This window comes from Stylophora pistillata, chromosome 14 (genome assembly GCF_964205215.1).
Source record: "Stylophora pistillata chromosome 14, jaStyPist1.2, whole genome shotgun sequence".
In the NCBI taxonomy this organism is placed as follows: domain Eukaryota; kingdom Metazoa; phylum Cnidaria; class Anthozoa; order Scleractinia; family Pocilloporidae; genus Stylophora; species Stylophora pistillata.
In genome coordinates this window covers 21,400,162-21,418,387 of record NC_142532.1, presented here as the reverse complement: position 1 = coordinate 21,418,387, position 18,226 = coordinate 21,400,162, and the positions used below count along the sequence as shown (strand labels likewise).

General features: G+C 36.9%; 2 protein-coding genes across 4 annotated transcripts in view; one reads left to right on the top strand and one right to left on the bottom strand.

Moving 5' to 3' along the window:
• Nucleotides 1-2,845: 2,845 nt before the first annotated feature.
• Nucleotides 2,846-16,962, bottom strand: LOC111330912 (homeobox protein otx5-B). Of its 3 annotated transcripts, none has more exons than XM_022935904.2 (5): nucleotides 16,615-16,962; nucleotides 14,396-14,500; nucleotides 8,638-8,785; nucleotides 7,189-7,340; nucleotides 2,846-5,021 (listed from the first exon to the last, which is right to left on the bottom strand). In XM_022935904.2, the coding sequence occupies exons 3-5, from the start codon at nucleotides 8,738-8,740 to the stop codon at nucleotides 4,671-4,673; spliced, it is 606 nt and encodes a 201-aa protein (XP_022791639.1). In that variant the 5' UTR covers nucleotides 8,741-8,785; nucleotides 14,396-14,500; nucleotides 16,615-16,962; the 3' UTR covers nucleotides 2,846-4,670. The 3 variants fall into 3 exon arrangements, with proteins under 3 accessions (XP_022791639.1, XP_022791638.1, XP_022791637.1); XM_022935903.2 differs by having other exon boundaries at nucleotides 16,719-16,962; XM_022935902.2 differs by lacking the exons at nucleotides 14,396-14,500; nucleotides 16,615-16,962 and adding an exon at nucleotides 10,768-10,965.
• LOC111330913 (uncharacterized) overlaps nucleotides 13,704-18,226 on the top strand; it is a 28,942-nt gene continuing 24,419 nt past the window's right edge. Inside the window, exon 1 of the mRNA XM_022935906.2 lies at nucleotides 13,704-13,855. The gene's annotated coding sequence lies outside the window, so the exon portion shown is untranslated. The remainder of the gene's footprint in view (nucleotides 13,856-18,226) is intronic.

Sequence of the window (18,226 nt, the reverse complement as noted above, 5' to 3'; positions counted from 1 at the left end):
GACAATGATGGAAAAAATGAAAAGAATCAATTAAAGAATGGTTTGAGGAGTAAGATATATACCCAACATAAAATGCCAAGAGGGAGATACGGCGAATATTTGGATGGTTGTTATTCAATAAACCATGAAGATATTTTGGTCATAAACCCTTAGCGTCCAAAGGAAGAATCATGATATTAATCAAGATGACTTTTCGAAATATTTAGATTAGCAGATTTGGTAATGGTTTTTTGCGGTGTAATTAAAAATTATCGTTGATCTGTCGGCCGTAAATGTTTCCTGCAGACTGTTGCAAGAGTTCATTGGATACACACACAGCAGCGAGTGAATAAATTGCGGCAAATGTGCAAAGGAAAACGATGAATAAAAACTAAAATTGAATTGTTTTTCGCCAAACACAGCATGCCTGGAACAGACTATACGTACATGTCAAGTTTGATCATCTCAGCTGAACTGCTCGTTAATGTATTAGTTTATCTTAAATTATGTCTTCATTTCGGAATTGCTCAGATTTCACGCCGTCCAATTAGTTGGATTACGCTTCAAGTCAAGAAAAATGTATCTACATGTTATGAACTAAAGCTCACTTTACTCATGTCAGTTGAACACGTCCCTAAGCAAAAAGAAAGCTCGATATTGCTACTGAAATGACTGGAATTAATATGGGAGCAGTTATTGAAGCACGAAAGAGAAAAAAGTTTTGGGTATACTACAAGTCTTTCAGACTGATTTTTAAAACAAATTTAAGTGTGGTTCAAGAGGGTACCCAAGTGTAGTATTCTTTATCTCGCTATTCGTTAATTATTTTAATTTTTTTATATCTCAATTTGTTAAACGAGAGGATCACGTGCTCCCATTACAATTATAAGGCCTCCATTTCTGAACTAGCTCAATTCGCCCTTGCACTCCACGGGCTTGGAAGCTTTGGGTTATCTTATCAGGAACTATAGACAACGAAAGAATGAGCTGCCAGAATTCGTGCTGTAGCAAAGGGCCACTTTGAGCTGGAAATGACGCGCGTAGTACTGCGCCCCAAATTAGTTTAATAAGTTTTGTTTCCATCAAACAATTCTTCCCAAAAAACTTCCCTTGTCTCATTACTCCTCACAGCATGCAGCAGGTCCTCTGACATTGCAACCTATCCGCCGATAATTTGTCATGATTCATCTAAGATTAAGCCTAGCATCTATGGCAGAGACTTAATCTTGTAATAAAGAAAGCTTCTGTGACGTTTTTCTTGTCAAGACTCGTCCAATATAAACAAAAGGTAACAGGTTCAAGGGATATGAGCAGACACCGCGGCATCCCCTTCGACTTTTAAAAAAAAATTGGATTCCCACTGTGCTTTCAGATTTCCTAGAGAGTGATCTTATTTTAATTTGCTGTTGAAAATTAATCTGTTTAGTTAACTATTGCTTCTTCACAAATACCCAGTGACTTCCAACAGACTCGTTTAGAACACTTATCACGTTCGATATCATTTTCGTTGGACTTGTCCCTTTTAATCATCAATCGATCATCGTTAATTCACATGTCTCAGTGACAACGAATTTACTTTACCCAGCCTCGATTCGCATTTAATAAGCCGTGTGTTGAAATTAGCGTAAATGTGATTCTTGTAGTCAAGGAGGCAATTACACTTTCAACGTTTTATTCACAAATTTACAATGTTTGATTCACTTAAACATAAGATGAGGAAAAAAGTGAATAGTGTGATTGCCCGAGGGCACTTGAACATTGCATCGGGAAATACTACAGACAGTCGTCTTTGCTATTTTTATAAATATGTCAAGGTTGAATGTGTTGAAACAGATCGCACTGCCTTAGGCATTTGTTTTTGATGCTATAAAGCATGCAAAGCAGTTATTCAAGAATTCGTTTTATTTTAAAACAGCATTGTATAATTCGACCTCAATTCTACCGGGTGTCCTAATTAATTCTAAATTCCATCAATATAATCATGCTTTAGTAAAATTTTTGGCCTCACTTAATGTCATTTACAAATGCGAGAAAAGAAGGTAATTGAGTTTGCTGTCTTGTTATTCAAATAACAATACATCAAATGAGATATTCCTGATCATAATTTAAGGTTAATTTACGTTAATTTGTTGAAATTAGGAGATGCGGAAAATCTGTTATTTGTGACAAAAACAATTTGTCAGTATCACCTTCTTGTACACAATATTCAGTTTACCTTTAAGAGATCCGTTGCTTCGATTTAAAGGTTCTAAATTAATGGCTGAATTAGTTTAAGAATCTAAAGATAGTCGACCCAGCTTGAAGGAATTCATGAGGGTAATCCATACTAAAAATTGTGCGAATGACAACTACAATCCTAATAAGAGATTTTTGTCTATTTATGCTGCTCTTCAAACTTTGCTTTACAGTGTACTGCCTTATCCAATAAACTAACTTAAATCATGTCTTAATAGCATTACATTATCACAATAGAGGAAAGTATCCATTTAAATGGATTATTTTAAATCAGTCAAGAAATGTGATGTGAATTTTTGCAAATGTTATTCTATTCTACTCAATGCAGAATTTTCAAGCCTTTTCATTTCTCCATTCCTCATTCTCGGCCTCATCCTCTAGATCAAAAACAGTATTTGACTAAACGTTTTACTTCTTTGAAACTAATAATGAAGAGGAAATTATAAACTGGTGAAAAGTAAAAAACGCCGGTAACTTGAACCAAAAAGGAATAACAGAGAATTATCTGAAACCAATGGGTGCGTTGCATGAGAAACTTAGAATAGGCAAACGCCACAAGGCAAGAAAAAAACTTGGAAGTGATAAGTTAGGCATACAATGTGATTTCCGACAAAAATAAGACAAGAGGTGATTTATTTTCTAATATAATTTATTTATGCATTTCAAGCTCCCTTGAATTCCATCCATATGTTTTATTTACTATACAATCATTACATATATTAAACGATTTTATATCAAATAAAGCAACATTTTCTTTGGTTAAGATGACCCAGTAGCCCCTTTTCTCGCTGAGCCTCAAGAAATTTAAACTTACTAACAAATATTTATATAGACTTGCACAAGATGACAATTTCAGTAGCGTGTACTCCGATCAGAGCTAAAAGGAATAATCTAGACTAGTTTGGTCCTAAAATTATTTTTACACTTTATCATGAGATTAAATTCGCATCACAATACAGCTTCCTTATCTATTCATATATAACATTACCATTTTATTAACTATTTACACGTTAGTAGAGATCGAAGACTCTATCAACAATATATTATATGAAGTTTAGGCTTAAATGTTTCTATTTATAGTAACATTCTGTAAAGCCCTAGTTTGAGAAGGCCTCATGTAAAACACTGTGAAGTGAAGCAATCGAAATTAGCTAAATAAGTAAAAGATGTAGAGTGACGTGTATTCGTTCTGTAATAGCAAGAGTTTATTACCTCTTGGTGATAGTAAATATTTTACCGAGTTTGTGATGTCACTGAAAATAACAAAAAAAGGTTTGTAAGTAAATATGCAAATGCATATTTATTATTTGCCGGTCTCGCATTCCATCTTTTAGGTGGAATGCGAGCATTGAACGAAAGGTGTGAAAATCCAGTTAAAATGAACAACAACAAAAACAAAAAAAAAACAAGACAAAACAGCATTCAGTTAAAAATCGAAGAAAGCATTTCATACTATTCGGCTGTTGAATGATGCTTGTTAAACTTTATGATCTGCATTTGAAATCAAAGTGTGTGACTATTCAAAAGGAAGAAATCTTATGCAAAACTACCCAACAAGCTGCATAGGTTTCTAATTTAAAAACTATTAAAAGCTGCTGAGCAAGTATCCCACATCTAAAGCTTAGAGTCAAGGAACAAAAAACAAGTATTACTCTGAAAAGAAGACTGAACGTTAAACCTTGGACTGAGAGGTTAAAAGAACAGAACAGAGTCAGTTTCGACAGCAATGATCATTGAACAACAAGGTACAATTTCAAATAACTGCCTCGTACTAAAGCCGGAAACTTCTAGCGTCGAATGGTCCGGCTTAAAAAGTCCACTGGGTTGAATCTATTCAAAAACTCACGTAAAGTAACACCAGACACTTCACTAAACGAAAACAACCGAGAAGCTGTAACCCACACTGTGGTCTGCTTTTAGACAAAATTTAGGAAATATATCGCTTTTAGCCCGTAAACAACAACTCGTTAGAGCTTATTTTCTAAACATTCGTGCAACAAGGCAACGGACTCTGCATTCTTGCGGTTCAAACATGAACGAGCGTTCTTATTTTCTCCACATAATGCTCTACCTCACAGAAAGACTTTCATCAAATCCTAAAAGGTTTTGCGTACTAATTCTAAAGAAAAACAGGTTTAGTTTCATTAAAACGAACCTTTTAGAGGATTCCAAAAATAAAGCTAGCATGATGATCCCTAAATGCGTTTCGGAAGAATCGATACTCTGCCATTCGAATCTTATTATATGGTAAACAAGTTTTCCTTTTCTTTAAGACAATGCAAGGATTACTGTCAAGGAATTGTATTCCAGAATAAGCTATTTATCTAAACTAATTGGTTTTATCAAAAACCTGGTATGTTAACGTAGTTCTTTTTTTCTTCTGCTTTATACTTGTTTCCTGCCTACACGGGGTTTTGTGCCCTTTGAAACGATCTCTAAGACGTATGACTAGAGCTTTATCTTGGTGCCATCGGATGCATATGCGCATGCTCTAAAGGCATGTAGGATCCACCGTTTGGACTTGAGCAGTAATACGGAGGGGGTGGTGGTGGGGGCATGAAGGATGGATTTGCAGTAGACATTGCCATGCTGTTGTTAATGACGGCGTGGGATGGGTACGTGGGCATTGGCCTTACAGAGTCGTGCGCAGGGCTCCAGATATTCCCACTGCAGCTGGCGTACCTGCATGGCGATGGGCCCGCCTGTGAGGAATCTTTGCTTACAGTTGGCGTTTTTGGCTTGGGTTTAGGTTTGGGTTCCCCTTTGCTCTGTTGTCGTACTTTGGCGCGTCGGTTTTTAAACCACACCTGTTCATAAACGAAAAAAAATAAACATAGAATGCCGTTTAATTGCAAATGGCGCCTGCGAAACAAGTGGAACGCAATTGTTGTCTAGCGTTTTGTTTGTTTTGTATCCAGTGGCGATTTACGTTGAGTAGCAATAGCATTTTGTAAAGATAAGTAGCAGAAAAATAACGAAAGCTCGATTTAGAAGGTTTAGGTAAAAAAGTTAGTACTACTACTCAAATAAAGTCAATAAAGAAGTTCGGAGGTTTATATTAACATTTCAATCAAGTTTTGGCGCAAACTCCTGCTGTTCCGCGTGAGCGTGACTTTCGGGAAAGGTCTTAAGTAGTTTTCTCTGGAGAGTTTCAGTTCCTAATAAATACAATATAAAAAGGAGACACTCCTCATACAACAAACGCACGCAAAACGGAGGTCAAGCGCACCGTCTCGACATAGAAACAAACACGCGATCTCAAACCTCACGCACACTAAATATGACGAGACATTCTTCTTTCACTAAATAAAATATGCTCGATACATTGCTCTGTGTTGACTTTCTACAAGCCTGCCTTTGTCAAATAAAATATATTTAACCTTAGTATCATTACGTGAGAACAGATGAACTGTATGAGGGCGTGAAATTCCTTGACACTACATTCGTGTGTACGTACACAAACCAGGTGTGTACCCTTAAATGATAAATACTCGGAAGTCAAAATATTTTAATATAATTAGAATTTACACCTGATCAAGTAGAAGCTGAGCGAACCACAACGAATTTTTCAGTTTGAAATTGGACGTTAAATGAATGAATTAAATATTCTCTTAGGAGGGTCTCGCATGAAGTTTAATTTGTAAAAGGTTTTCTTTTCGTTGCTAAATTTGTATTTTGGACTGGCATATAAAAGTAATGGAATAATTTTTGAGTCATGTTCCTGTCTTGTACTTAAAAGTGCTCTATTCAAACAACTTTGGTGGCAATTTAGACCTTCCAAGTCTACGAACACGAAAGAATGAAGAAATAAGAAAAAGCTTCTATTCGTCATACAAAAGACAGATGGTGATTTGGAGAATTTTTCGGTGTTGGACCCCGTTTTGGTCAGTTGTTTTGAATACGTCTTCACAAAGTTGCTTTTAGCGTTTGAGTTGTTTTTTAAAGTTATAACACCTAATCAAATGCGACTTGACAGACCGCTTTTAAACCATCACACGTAACGAATAAAAACCAAATGAAAGCTTCCAAACCCACAACTGGTGATACACTTTAATAGGGCCGGAAAAATCGGAAAACATTCTATCCTTGTTGCCAATTTGTGGTGAAGAAACAATTGATGTCGTCTTTTATAAGTTGTCCACCTTCTCTCATTCAATCACGTACTTCTACCATTGCTTTAAGCGGTGAGAAACGAATGCTAGTGTTTGTACTTTGAAATTAAAAGTCTGAAGTTCAATTTTGTAAAAACGATTTATTGTTGGTAACAGCTGCTCATGCTTTAAAACACATGAAACAAGTTGAAACTTTGTCACCGCGAAATTCTAATGAACCAGGAAAATGTTTTTCCGCTGCTAACGCAGATTTGAGACAGTTTATTAGCGTCAAATGATCAACCAAAATCAAAGGAAACTTTTGCAAGGAAAGAATTCAAGCACATTCCATGCTTGATGCCAAGGGGGCAAACCCGTCAGTTTCCGAAACTAAGGAAACGCAATGAAAATAGTTAGTATGGGTCAAACTCTTTTTTTTTAGAAAAAGTTCCTTAAACCGTCCCTCGTTTGTAGAACGAAAGGGAGAAAAGAAAGAGAACACATTGGTGGTGATTTCATGCAAGTAATTTACAGCCCACTCCTATCAAATCCCTTTCGTGTCGAACTTTAAACACCTTCGGCCCCGCCTTGTTAGGTAAGACTTTTTCCAGAATAAACTTCAAAAAGATTCTCAGTTCAGTTCAATCATTTAAATGAACACGGAAGACAAACATTTTCTGTTTTTCCTGTGGTGGTTAGTTTTCAAACATTCCATTGAAGTAAAAGATGACACGATTTGGGTTTTGCCCCCGATTAGCGCATCACTTGACAAATAAATTTTCTGTCATCTCAATTCTTAACTGAAGAGTTTATGTTCCTAGTCGCGCAGTTGTTAACTGATTCTTCATTCTGAGAAAAAAAAAATAACTATGCTCTGAATTACCTGCACTCTTGATTCTGGTAGGTTTATTTTCATGGCAACTTCTTCTCTCATGAAGATATCAGGGTACTTTGTCTTTGAGAATAGTTCTTCCAAAATTTCAAGTTGAGCCTTAGTAAATGTGGTCCTCTCTCTTCTCTGTTTTCTTGGATAACCTGAAAGATTGAGTTCCATCAACTCTACAAAATGCCTGAATCGTTTTATTGCCGCTTAAACTAGATCCAGCTCAGCATTAAAATACTGAAATGTGTTTATCCTCTATAATCAACGAAATCTTTTATTACAGCAATAAAGTTCGACTTTAGGATTTGCCCTCAGACCGAACCAAGTTTACATGATGAATTACACAGTCGCTTTGGCTTCATTTAGTTGTATTTATGAAACAAATTTGTCTACATCAAACTTTGTTCAACTTTTTCCTTTGTGGTTGAATTTGCGTACAATCTGTGTGGGGAATTGAGCCTACCTTTAATTTGCCAAAGGAATTCGACTAGCTGTAGTTTGAATATCAAATGTAAAAAGTGAGCTATTTTCATAGCAGAATAGAACGAGTTTATAAGTTTGCAATGACGATGGCGAATTTTGGCAAACATTTCAAAGGTATTTGAAACCTTTTCATTGTGGTGTTTTTAACATGTTTTTTGTTGTTTTATCGTCTCAATGGGACGATATTTCCGTTCTCATCATAGAATTAAACTTTAAATAAATTCATCATTTTAATGCCCGAGCAATCATTCAAAGAAACTGCTCTTTAAGGAATAACATAAGTTAGTCTCCAAACAAATAACTGAAAATCAGTTTGGTTGTTTTCCAAGGGGAAAAATGCTTCATCCTCTCCCACTTGCAAATTGTTCTCGCAGAACACATTTTCGTTTGGAAATCGGCCCAGCTTAAAAAGTGTTTGCGCCCACAAATCCTGTGGGAACGAAAAATCACGTCGTGTTCTTCCTGAACAAGATAAGGAATGATTTTAGCCATCTTAACAGGAATCAAACTTGATGACTAGATCTACAGCGCGGAAATTTCCTATGGTAGATAAATGAAACAGATGCCATCATGTCTCATTAACGAAAACATCTATCCCCAACTTGAGAAGTAAGAAAGTATCAATTTATTACTTATTATTCCTAGATAAAAGTTTTAGGATAGTTTTGGATGTGCTCGCGTTTTTGCAAAGAGCCTGTTACAAGTTCTAAACCCACACATCTGGGAGGTCTCGCCAAACTAAATAACGTCCAGAAATAGCACGAGTAAAATAATCGATCGATCAAATAGCGTTCTCAAAAAATATGCTAAACCACTAAACACGGCTCATGGTGAAGAAACTAGTGGTGTGGCAGTCTTAGATAATTGTTATATTCGACCAGGGCTTTACTCCGAGGGTTTTTTGGTTCTGTGGAGACTGACAAGACCATTGTTCCCATTTTGCGTCTAAAAATAAAGGAGGCCTACCATACGGCGGAGCGACCATAGGAGAAAACATGTCCGCGGTCCGCGGAGGCATGTTTAGACCGTTGACTGGGTACGGTGGGTAATGATTCAGAAAGCCCGCCATCTTGAATTCCTGGTGTAAGCTATGGAGTGCGTTGTACGCCGTGTGCTGCGGATGCAAATGAAAACACGAAATGATCAGCTCAAGGCTTAGACGCACGACCTTCTTTACCAATTTGGCCCCTTCGGGACCCCCTGCAGATCATACCTGTCAAAGATATTAATACAAAAAGACGGGACAGAAAATCCGCTTGATAAAGGACTCTTCCTGAAATTCAACATAATAAAAACAAGCCCGTCAAAGCTACACCCAGCCGGATTATAGTACCCGGGTCAGAGAAAATATGCACGCGATTAAGTGGGCAAACTCTGGACTGCCTAGAAACTGCCGTTCTAAGCCACCGAGTGTAGCTAGTGAGGTTGAATGCTTTTTCAGAACACAAATCGAATGTAGGATAACTGTTGCTATTTTTCTAATTTGGGACAATGTGGGAGGTCGTAACATTTGCAATGGAAGCCAAATAGGAAGCCGTGTGGTTGTGAAATGAAAAATTCATATTCAGTAGATTAAAATTAACTCTTTGTCACGAGAATTGAAAACATGCCTGTCTTCGCGCGAGAAGCTACTTCGTGGATATTTTTTATGACAATCGGAAATAATACGTATAATATTTCCTTCTCAACGCAATTTAAAGAATAGTCATGAAAGATCTGCGTTGTCCATCGTGAGAGTATCCTTGGGTAAAAAAGAGTAGAAATTCTACCAATAGCTGAGGTATAAATACAAAATATTGAGGATTGTTTTGTTACGAAATTAGTAGCGCGATTTGAAGAGGGATTTTATCGATGTAAAGTACCTCAAAAGAAAAGAACAAATCTGCAAAGAGAGGTAATTAGGGAGACATGGTTTCGTTATGTTGTTAATTATCGTCACCTATAGGGACCTTTAAGGTAATTAATGAATATGCCTCATACTCTGAGGAATATGCGAGAACTAAAGAACAGTACTCAAAATACGAGGATTGTGGTGAACAAGAAGAAAGAAAGATGTGAAAGCTGTAAGTCGCGCTCAACCTTCAAGGCTAATTCACCCCTCCTCGAGGGCTGGTTTAGTTCTTATCTCATCTGTAACAAGGCGCAAATTGCTCTGGGTGTCTTGTCTGTGTCTAGTTCACGTTACTAGTGTCGACACAATTCATTTACAATCACATCATCACTGGTTTCCAAAGGAATCTGTTAAAACCGAACTACGCGAGTATCACCATATAAATTTGGTCATTATCCAACTTCTGCTCAATCGAAAGGGAAGACTTAGTTTCAACTAAAACATTGGTTATGCAAAAAGAAAATGGAATTGTTACCCTTTTTGAGTACGGTCTTGTGCATTTCCGATGTGGAATTTTTGTAGTCTGAACATATCATTCAGGTTGAAGAGTGCTGGCATTTACATGTGCAAGGACAGTTAAAAATCACTGATCTCCTTGTACGATTTTGTTGCCGTTAAAAATCAATAAACCTTTTTCGACGAAATTTGAAAATGTATCTATGGCTTGTTGGTAAAACACTTTTGTTGTTGTAAATTGGGAATGAGCTGGTCTGTCTTACACTCTGAAGGAATTTTAGTTTCTACCAGAGATTTACAGTTTATGTAAGGACTTTTTATGATTAATTTATCTGTCAAACCATACCTAACTTTCACGACTCAAGAGACAAATGAAGACAAGTTGATGGTAAAGCTCTAGAGAGGATTAACTCTCATTTTTTTGTACTGCAGCCCTTCGCAAGTCGTTGGACAAAACTAATAATTAATATTGAAAGACCATAATCCTAAATTTCGCCAGGAACACGTGTGAAGAACGGGTTTACAAGATTAATTAAACAGTATATCTCCTTGCCACAGAGAATAGAAGAAGAGAGAACCAACAGATATATCGTCGCGCCCCAGTGACAGGCGACTCGTGTCGTTAATTTACTAAAGGAAACCACAGACCTGTAGATATTGAAAGATGGCGATTGATAGCCTGGGATTTTGATGAGTGAGTCTTTAGGTAATGAGAGGACACTGACAAGAGAAAATAAAGTATTACTTACAAACTCGAAAGCTTGCGTTTCCTTGATGAAAGAATTCAGAGAACTTTTTGAAAAGAAGGAGCGTGGAGTGGGAAGGCATGAGTTGTGGGCCTGACACCCTGAACAAGACATTTCTTTTTCTTGATTTCCTTTGATAGAAGTTTCTCGTCATGTAATAAGGCAAGAGCTTCCTGGATAAAGACGTATCTAGGAACCCTTTATGGAAGTTAAGTTTCGAGAACTACGCCTTTAATTTAATGCTTAAAGAAAAAAACGGATGTCCCATAGATTCACGCAATCTAATCCACTGACAGCCCCAGTTTACTGAAAGGCTGATTTAACTCAAATTGTTTGACGAAAGTATATTGCGTGAAATGACACAACTGAGAATTGGCGGCCTTAGGTAAAGGTTAATTTTGAAAGACGCTCAAGGAGTTAGGATCCTTTTATTCGTTGCTTGTATTTGCAATTGCATACAATGGAATCCCAAAGAGACGGATAAATATCCTCTCTTGCGTCACAGAAGAACGAATAATTCAGCGCTAGCCCGAATTCAAAGGATTTTCAATTAAAACCAAACGCGGACTAATTATCGTTTTAATTTTAAGATTGTTAGACTTGGTCTTGCCTTTAAGCTTAAGATATTGGAAACATGGGAACAGAACGCGATACACCACCCTTTGTAAACAAAATGGGCTGCATCTCAAATAGAAAAACCAGCTTTGGAAAAGCTGCGTACTATAATGACTAGAAATTTAGCTACAAACAATGATAACGAAATGTTTAAGATAAAAAATCACTGTTACCAGAATTACGAAGAACATCAGCTCAATTTGTTACATGAAACGTTAAAGTTAAATTTTTACTCATCGATTTTCCACCAGCTGCCCTAATGACAAAATTATCCTGACCTCCTAGCTAGTATTTTTCCTTTGAATCTTTCAGTCCATTTTTCGCATGAATCATACTAAGTCTGTTTTTTGTTTTTTTGAAAAAGTCCTTGATAAAGAAATTCGTCTTTGAACACCCTTTGTAAAATCCATTCACTTTTGTTAACTAATTAGGGAAATGATTTCTCACAAACGCTCTTCAAACTGGGAAAGCAGAGATCAGTCTTACAGATTAATAAAAATTTAGATGAACTGTTTTCATTTGTCCCTTTCACTTGTGTGAGAGGCACAACACTGGAAGACAAAACAATTCAAACAAGTCGTTCAATAAAACACATTTTACTTTCAGTTTTAACAAAAAGTGTGTTTTATTAAAAGAGAGCGCAATAAAACATGCTAGATAACACGCGCATAAAGTGGATTTGCCTCGAAAAGAAAAAGAAATCTTAGGGAATTAAACGTTTTTACGTACAACAAGAAAAAACGCTCGATCAAGTGTGAAAACTTAACAATTAAGCGTATCGGAAACACTGAAGTTTCAAGAGTTTCAGAAGATAAAACACAAAAGAATCATTCAAAATAGAAAACTTGTCATGGACTGCAAATCTGAACACGGAATGCCACTTTTTGCTTTATTTCAACGCACAACCACAACTGCAATACAAACCGCTATCCAATATTTTCTCGCAATCACGAAAATTATGCTGTAAGAGAAATCATGAATCTAACTTTTCCCTCTTTGGAAAACTACGAGAAAGAATGCTTTCACGCGTGTTTGTCTTACTGGCCGAGTTTCCGGATTAAGAGGTCTTCGATCTGTGGTTTTTCAATCAATTTCACGCGTCTACAACTAACAGAAATCTAAGAAAACTCATGGCGATGCTTGGCACAAGCGCTTACAAAAAGAAAACAAAATTTCGTTTGATAAGTTTCCGCTGAAAACCGCTTCGTAAGGGGGCGCTGATAAAAATTCCTGTGTGAAAATTAAACACTTCTTCATGACACCCACCCTCCCGCTGAGATGACGAGATAGTTTCCTTCTCCTAGGACTCTTTGTTTATCCAGTGGTAAGATATGGTCAGATCACACACTTGTGAGTCTATTTGTGAGAGCAGCAAGAGTCATATCAAGAGGAAATTTAAACAGCGGGTTTGTTTTTTAACATCAAGTCCATGAGTTCGTGATCGATAATCGGTCTTATATAAACAGTACTTAAATCCATATTCTTCATGAAACCCGCGCGTTTGGGTCAATCGATGGAGAGGATCAAAACAACTTTCGTTTGGCTAAGACTATTTGCCCGTGATAGACTGCACTTGAGAGACGTTTATGTAGCAAATACTGATCGATGTCTTTTCAGAGATAAAGATGCTTTAAAATTAACTTTTGTAAGCTTTATAACATGTCGATCATGCTGCCAAAATGGATTGAAAGTAAACATAACTCTCACACTTGAGATGGTTCTCACAATTAAACATAAAACTGTAAAAATATACAATCTCTACACAAATATTGACCTAGAAACATGGTAAGTTTTCCTCGAACTGTCCACTCTCTCCGAAATATTTCTTGTACATGGGTAACAGAATGGATAAAACAGACAAGCGTGGAAAAGGTCACTTTAACTCTTTGCTAATCGTTATTGGGTGTCTGTCTGTTATAAGCCTCGAACATGCCGGACTACCATCTAAAGCGTGTTCATCAGTTTTGTGACGCTTAGCTGTGTGTTGTTTTCTAAGAGAATATTCTTAGAGAAAATGCAGCTAGAACTCTGATAATAACCTATACATAATAGTGGCCTATGCCGATAGAAGCGCCTTGTGGGATTTCGCGAATCTCTTATTATCGGAATAATTGGTTTTTGAAAGCGTTTGGTGATCTTTCTTTCACCTTGATGGATTATTTCGTTTCTATCCTATTACTGAAGAGCCTAAAGGAATAGCTGACTTTCATGCACGACACTTTACGAGGTGAAAGTCTTCTCATAAGTGTACGCATCGCGATTTGCCTATGATACTCACAATTAGAGAAAGATTGGCAGAAACAAAGAGTTTATTGTTAGGATTTTTCTTTAGGTCCTTGAGCTGAGGCGGTGTTAGCTCAGCATGACGTGATGATATTGACTTCCACGTCGTGCAATAAGCTGCTGTAAATTGTCCAGAATTCCATGCTTGTCTAAGAGAAGAAGTCGTCCCTCCCACGAGCCGATAAACAGGCAGGTAAAATACGATTTAACTAGACAATGCGCTCAGCGCTAAATCGCGATCGAAAAGTACTTAGCGCGCCCCTCGTAAGGAAGTGATTTCGTTCGATTTTCCGCTTCTCGATAGCCGGCTCGTTTTGTATCGTAGCGAACAGAAAACATACAAGCGCGCAAATACAGACCTTGCACACACGTTTTTAAGCTAGTGATGTGCTGCTATTATTTAGTTCGGTTAGCCAAGTTTGCTTTTCATGGAGTAGAAGGAACACAAGATGCGCTGATTATTGTAATTATCTGTCTACTTGCACTTTCGTCTCTGATGTTGATATCATAGTCACCGTAGACAAAGGCTTCCGATAGCTTTAGTAGCTTATTCTATAACACTGGTTAAGACAGAAATGAAAATATATCAGGCTTTCTTAAAAGAAGATTGTTTGTAGTATGTACATCGATAAGTTTCGAAGGATCAGTGAAATTTTAGATATCAAGGTTGCTTGATGTCAGCAGAAGGGCCGTGGTGTGAATGACGAATCTTGTTTACTTCAATGTAACTTACCAGCAATTAAGATTTCAAATGCAGCTTCTTGGCGCGGACAAGGATCTAGTCACAAACTGGTTCGTACAGTCTCGAGGATCAAGACAAATTAAATCCTTGCAAGTTCTGGAATGAAAACAAAATCAATGAGGTGCAAGAAGAGAGCATGATTTAGCACAAAATGTATGCGGTATCCCGCAGGAAAAGGTTAATATAACATTAACATCGTTAGAGTCTCACTGTGAGAGACCTGTCTCATCTAGTTACCACGGTACGATAAGTCAACGAGTTAAGAAATAAGCACAGTTCTTAGCCCTTCTTTAGCCAGTCCTTTAGATTGCATTGCAGTTTCTCTGTTTCGCTTTGCGCCTTATAATTGCTTTTATCCTTGTATATTAAACTTGGAAGGCCATGAGGAGATAGAGTTTTGTTATTTTAATCAAATGAGGCGGGGATCTTTTCCAGATGCTGCAGCCGAAAATTTTTGCCGCACTGTTCAAAAACTCTTGAAAAGGCAACTGTTATTAAAATCACCTTCAATAAATTGAAATTATCCAGAGTGTTTATTTCAACAGCATATTGTGAAGGATCTCATCAACTCTAATTTGCACCACTTTAACGGTGTAATAAAGTAAAAAGAGAATATTTTGCCAATTATTTCATTCTGTTCTATTTGCATTTAAAAGGAAAATTTCGAACGCATTCAACGTTCGCCAGACACTAACCTCTGAGAGAAAACTCTGAGCATTCACAACGTTACAATACCATAGAGTGATACAATAGGACTAGTTTCAATGACTTTAATATACACTAGAAACGAATATATCCTTTTCCTTGTGACCAGTTCTAAAATGTATTCATCGCCGTCAAGACAAAAGCTTGCATCAGTTTAAGTTTGTCACTGGCCTTTCATGATTCCGACTAGCGGAGGAAGACAAGTTATTAGTCATAATTAACTAGATCGATTTCACTGCGTGAAAGAGCACATCATATAAAACGTTTGTCTCTCCACTGGTCATAATTCTACCATCAATGATAAATTTCAATATTTATATTTGTTGCTATATCATGTTTAAATACAAAATACCGCACACGTATTTGATTTCTGATCCCTGTAAATTTTTAAATTGGTATTCGTGGCTTCATATCAGAGTTTTGTAATTCATTCAACCAAATCCACCTCTCTTTTTTCCATTTTAGCCGATGGAGAAATGTATGCCTTTTTCCTATGAATTCCATCGAATACACTTATTCTACGACGTTCTTTTTAGAGTTCCTTTCACAGAAGCAGATATGTATAAACATTATTCACTTGTGGTGCATATTACTTGTAAGGACGCCATCGATTTTCAATGACATTGTTTTGAAATTTCGGGCAATAAAAAGTGACAGTTAGGTCATAAAAAAAGAAGTAAAATCCGAGGGATTAAGATCTGCTCTCCGCACGAATTGTACCACAAAGAGTTTCCCCGGAAATTAAATCAAATCCGAATTTTATTAGTTCTTGCATCGTTTGCTCTCTTCGATTTTTAACGATGACAAACAGAACTCCAGTTAACACAATGTCTACATTCAAGCAACAATCTTAGACTGGAGCACAAGGCGCTTCTTAATTATCGACCTATCGACTATATAACAAAAACAAAGTCAAGACAATTCATATAGTTTGTGAATCCAATAAATTTTGTTTTTATAAACATGATCATTTTGATAAAAGCAGAAATCAATTGTCCTATATCTCTCTTTATAAGTATTCCCAGTGTAACGGTTTACTACCACTTTGCATAGATATTAAACTTGTACACAAGAAAAATCTTCTTGCAAATCCCTTCCTACAGGCGGGTAAAAGAAAAGCGCCTTTCACCGGAAAAGAACGAGGGCTGAAACGTATAAATTGCAATCTAACAAAGATCGACAATTGTCAGATATGGAAACTACTACACATCAATTAACCTTCGCTAATTTTGGCGATGGGCTGTCATCGCGGTAAATTTTTATAAACGGATCATCATCCTAAATCCTCGCCCGTGATAATTGCAGTGGTATTTTCAGTGGAGAAGAGTCGACCGCCTTTCGGAAGGGGAAAAAATTAGTTAGGTCCTTATGAGTTCTTCTGCGCGCGGTTTGCGATGGACCTTGTTAACCCGTAGATGCCTCTCTGTGTTTCATCAAAGCTCGTAGTGGCGCGCCTATAGATAAAACACTTTATCGTACCGTGACTTGTTAAATTGTAGACTTACCTATTTATTCCAACTATTTACAGTTTTCTGTTGCCTGCCAATGAGTTACATGTGAACAGAAATTTTGAATAAAGAGGCAGTGAATTAAACCATGAAACACCCACCAGTCAATACTGCACAGTTGTCATCGGTGTAAAAATGTCTTGAATATTTGCCTTGCTCTCGTGATACGTGATTTATATTCCAGCATTCACGGACTTGAGGTCAATAACAATACCACACCAATACTCTGTAAATAGACATACTTTTCCGTGGGACACGCAAGGACATTTCTGGAAAGTTTTCATTTTTTTGTGCAGTTGAAAGCCCAATTCATCAAAGGTCGACTAAGGGAGGTCTATTACGATAATTTTGGATTTAATCCAACCTAGAGTGGGTGAAAAGACAGTAGTTTGGTGATAAAAACCGCGACACAAACGTGTGCTCTAAGGGGAATGACTTTCCTCAAAGTTCCGGCTTAAGAGGTGAAGGATTAAAACATTTTTCTGGTTTGAATTACATGAGGCATATCATACATGAGAGATCACAAGACCCAAGACTGTCGGCGACTCAAATTGATATCACTGAACGCGCAAGAAATATCGAACAACAAGATACAGTGGGAGGTCAAACACAGTCTTCTTAACTTGCAATAACGCTTCAATTTCTTGCTAACGAACTGATGTGCAGAAGATCAATTTACTGTATGTTCATGTCTCCTTTACTAGCCGGCTAGCTGGGAGGGGTCGTTCTAAAACTCCTCTTGAGACATGTCCAGCCCTCAAAGCTGTCATTTTCAAACTTTTCTATTTAGTTATTAAAATGATTTATTTTGAATCACACCTAAAAGTGGGTTACAAGTTTCAAAACGTTATCAGTGCTGTTTAAAAGAAATCGCATGTCAAATCCCATCAACTGCGCACAATGTGTATGCCACCCTTAAGTACTTGGGGATTATTTAGGGCTTACAGACTCGATAAACCCTCTTTCGAAGTAATACTTATGCTGTGAGCACCGTCATTGCGTGTTCGCCAGAAGCTTTTTTTTTTAAGAAAGCCTTAAAGGACACGAGAAACGAGATTAGTCCCCCTGATTCCATTCAGCTCGTGACTCTCTGAGCTCTTCACTTTTCCACCAGATGTAAACATATTTTTTACGCATCTTTGTTAAAGCAAAATATCTGCCTGATATGGGGTTTGTTTAACAACACGCCTTCGAGTAAAATTGACATTTTTTTCGCACTTTGGCATAATTGTCCTGTTGTTTAGTCTTTAACCCTTGAAATACTTAAAAGCTTAAAAAAACAGCCAATTTTGTAGAAATTTTTCTTGGTAAATGTTGAAAACAAACATCAGTAGAGAAAAATTACTCTATAGTTTTCATTCAAATAATTGCGCGCTGAGATTTTACGGTATTACTGATGCAAAACCTCCAACCATTTCGTTTACGATTTCAGAAACTGGCGTAATTATAAGAGGTGGCAATAAAGGCTGTTGTTGAGATTGAAAATTTATATAAACACTTATTTGAATTGATCATGTTCTCTCAAGGAATAAGTTTTTTTTAAACCGAAAGAACAGCCAGACTTCTCTTTTTGACATCTACAAAGTACTTTACTTTTTATAAAGCGGAT

Bases quoted from the DNA above. Each gene is read 5' to 3' on its own strand.
- LOC111330912 (XM_022935902.2), bottom strand. From the start codon at position 10,878: ATGTCTTGTTCAGGGTGTCAGGCCCACAACTCATGCCTTCCCACTCCA. The intron at 8,786-10,767 runs GTAAGTAATACT...TTGCATCCGCAG, and splicing joins AAACGCAAGCTTTCGAGTTT to CACACGGCGTACAACGCACT. The intron at 5,022-7,188 runs GTAATTCAGAGC...GTTTATGAACAG, and splicing joins TACCAGAATCAAGAGTGCAG to GTGTGGTTTAAAAACCGACG.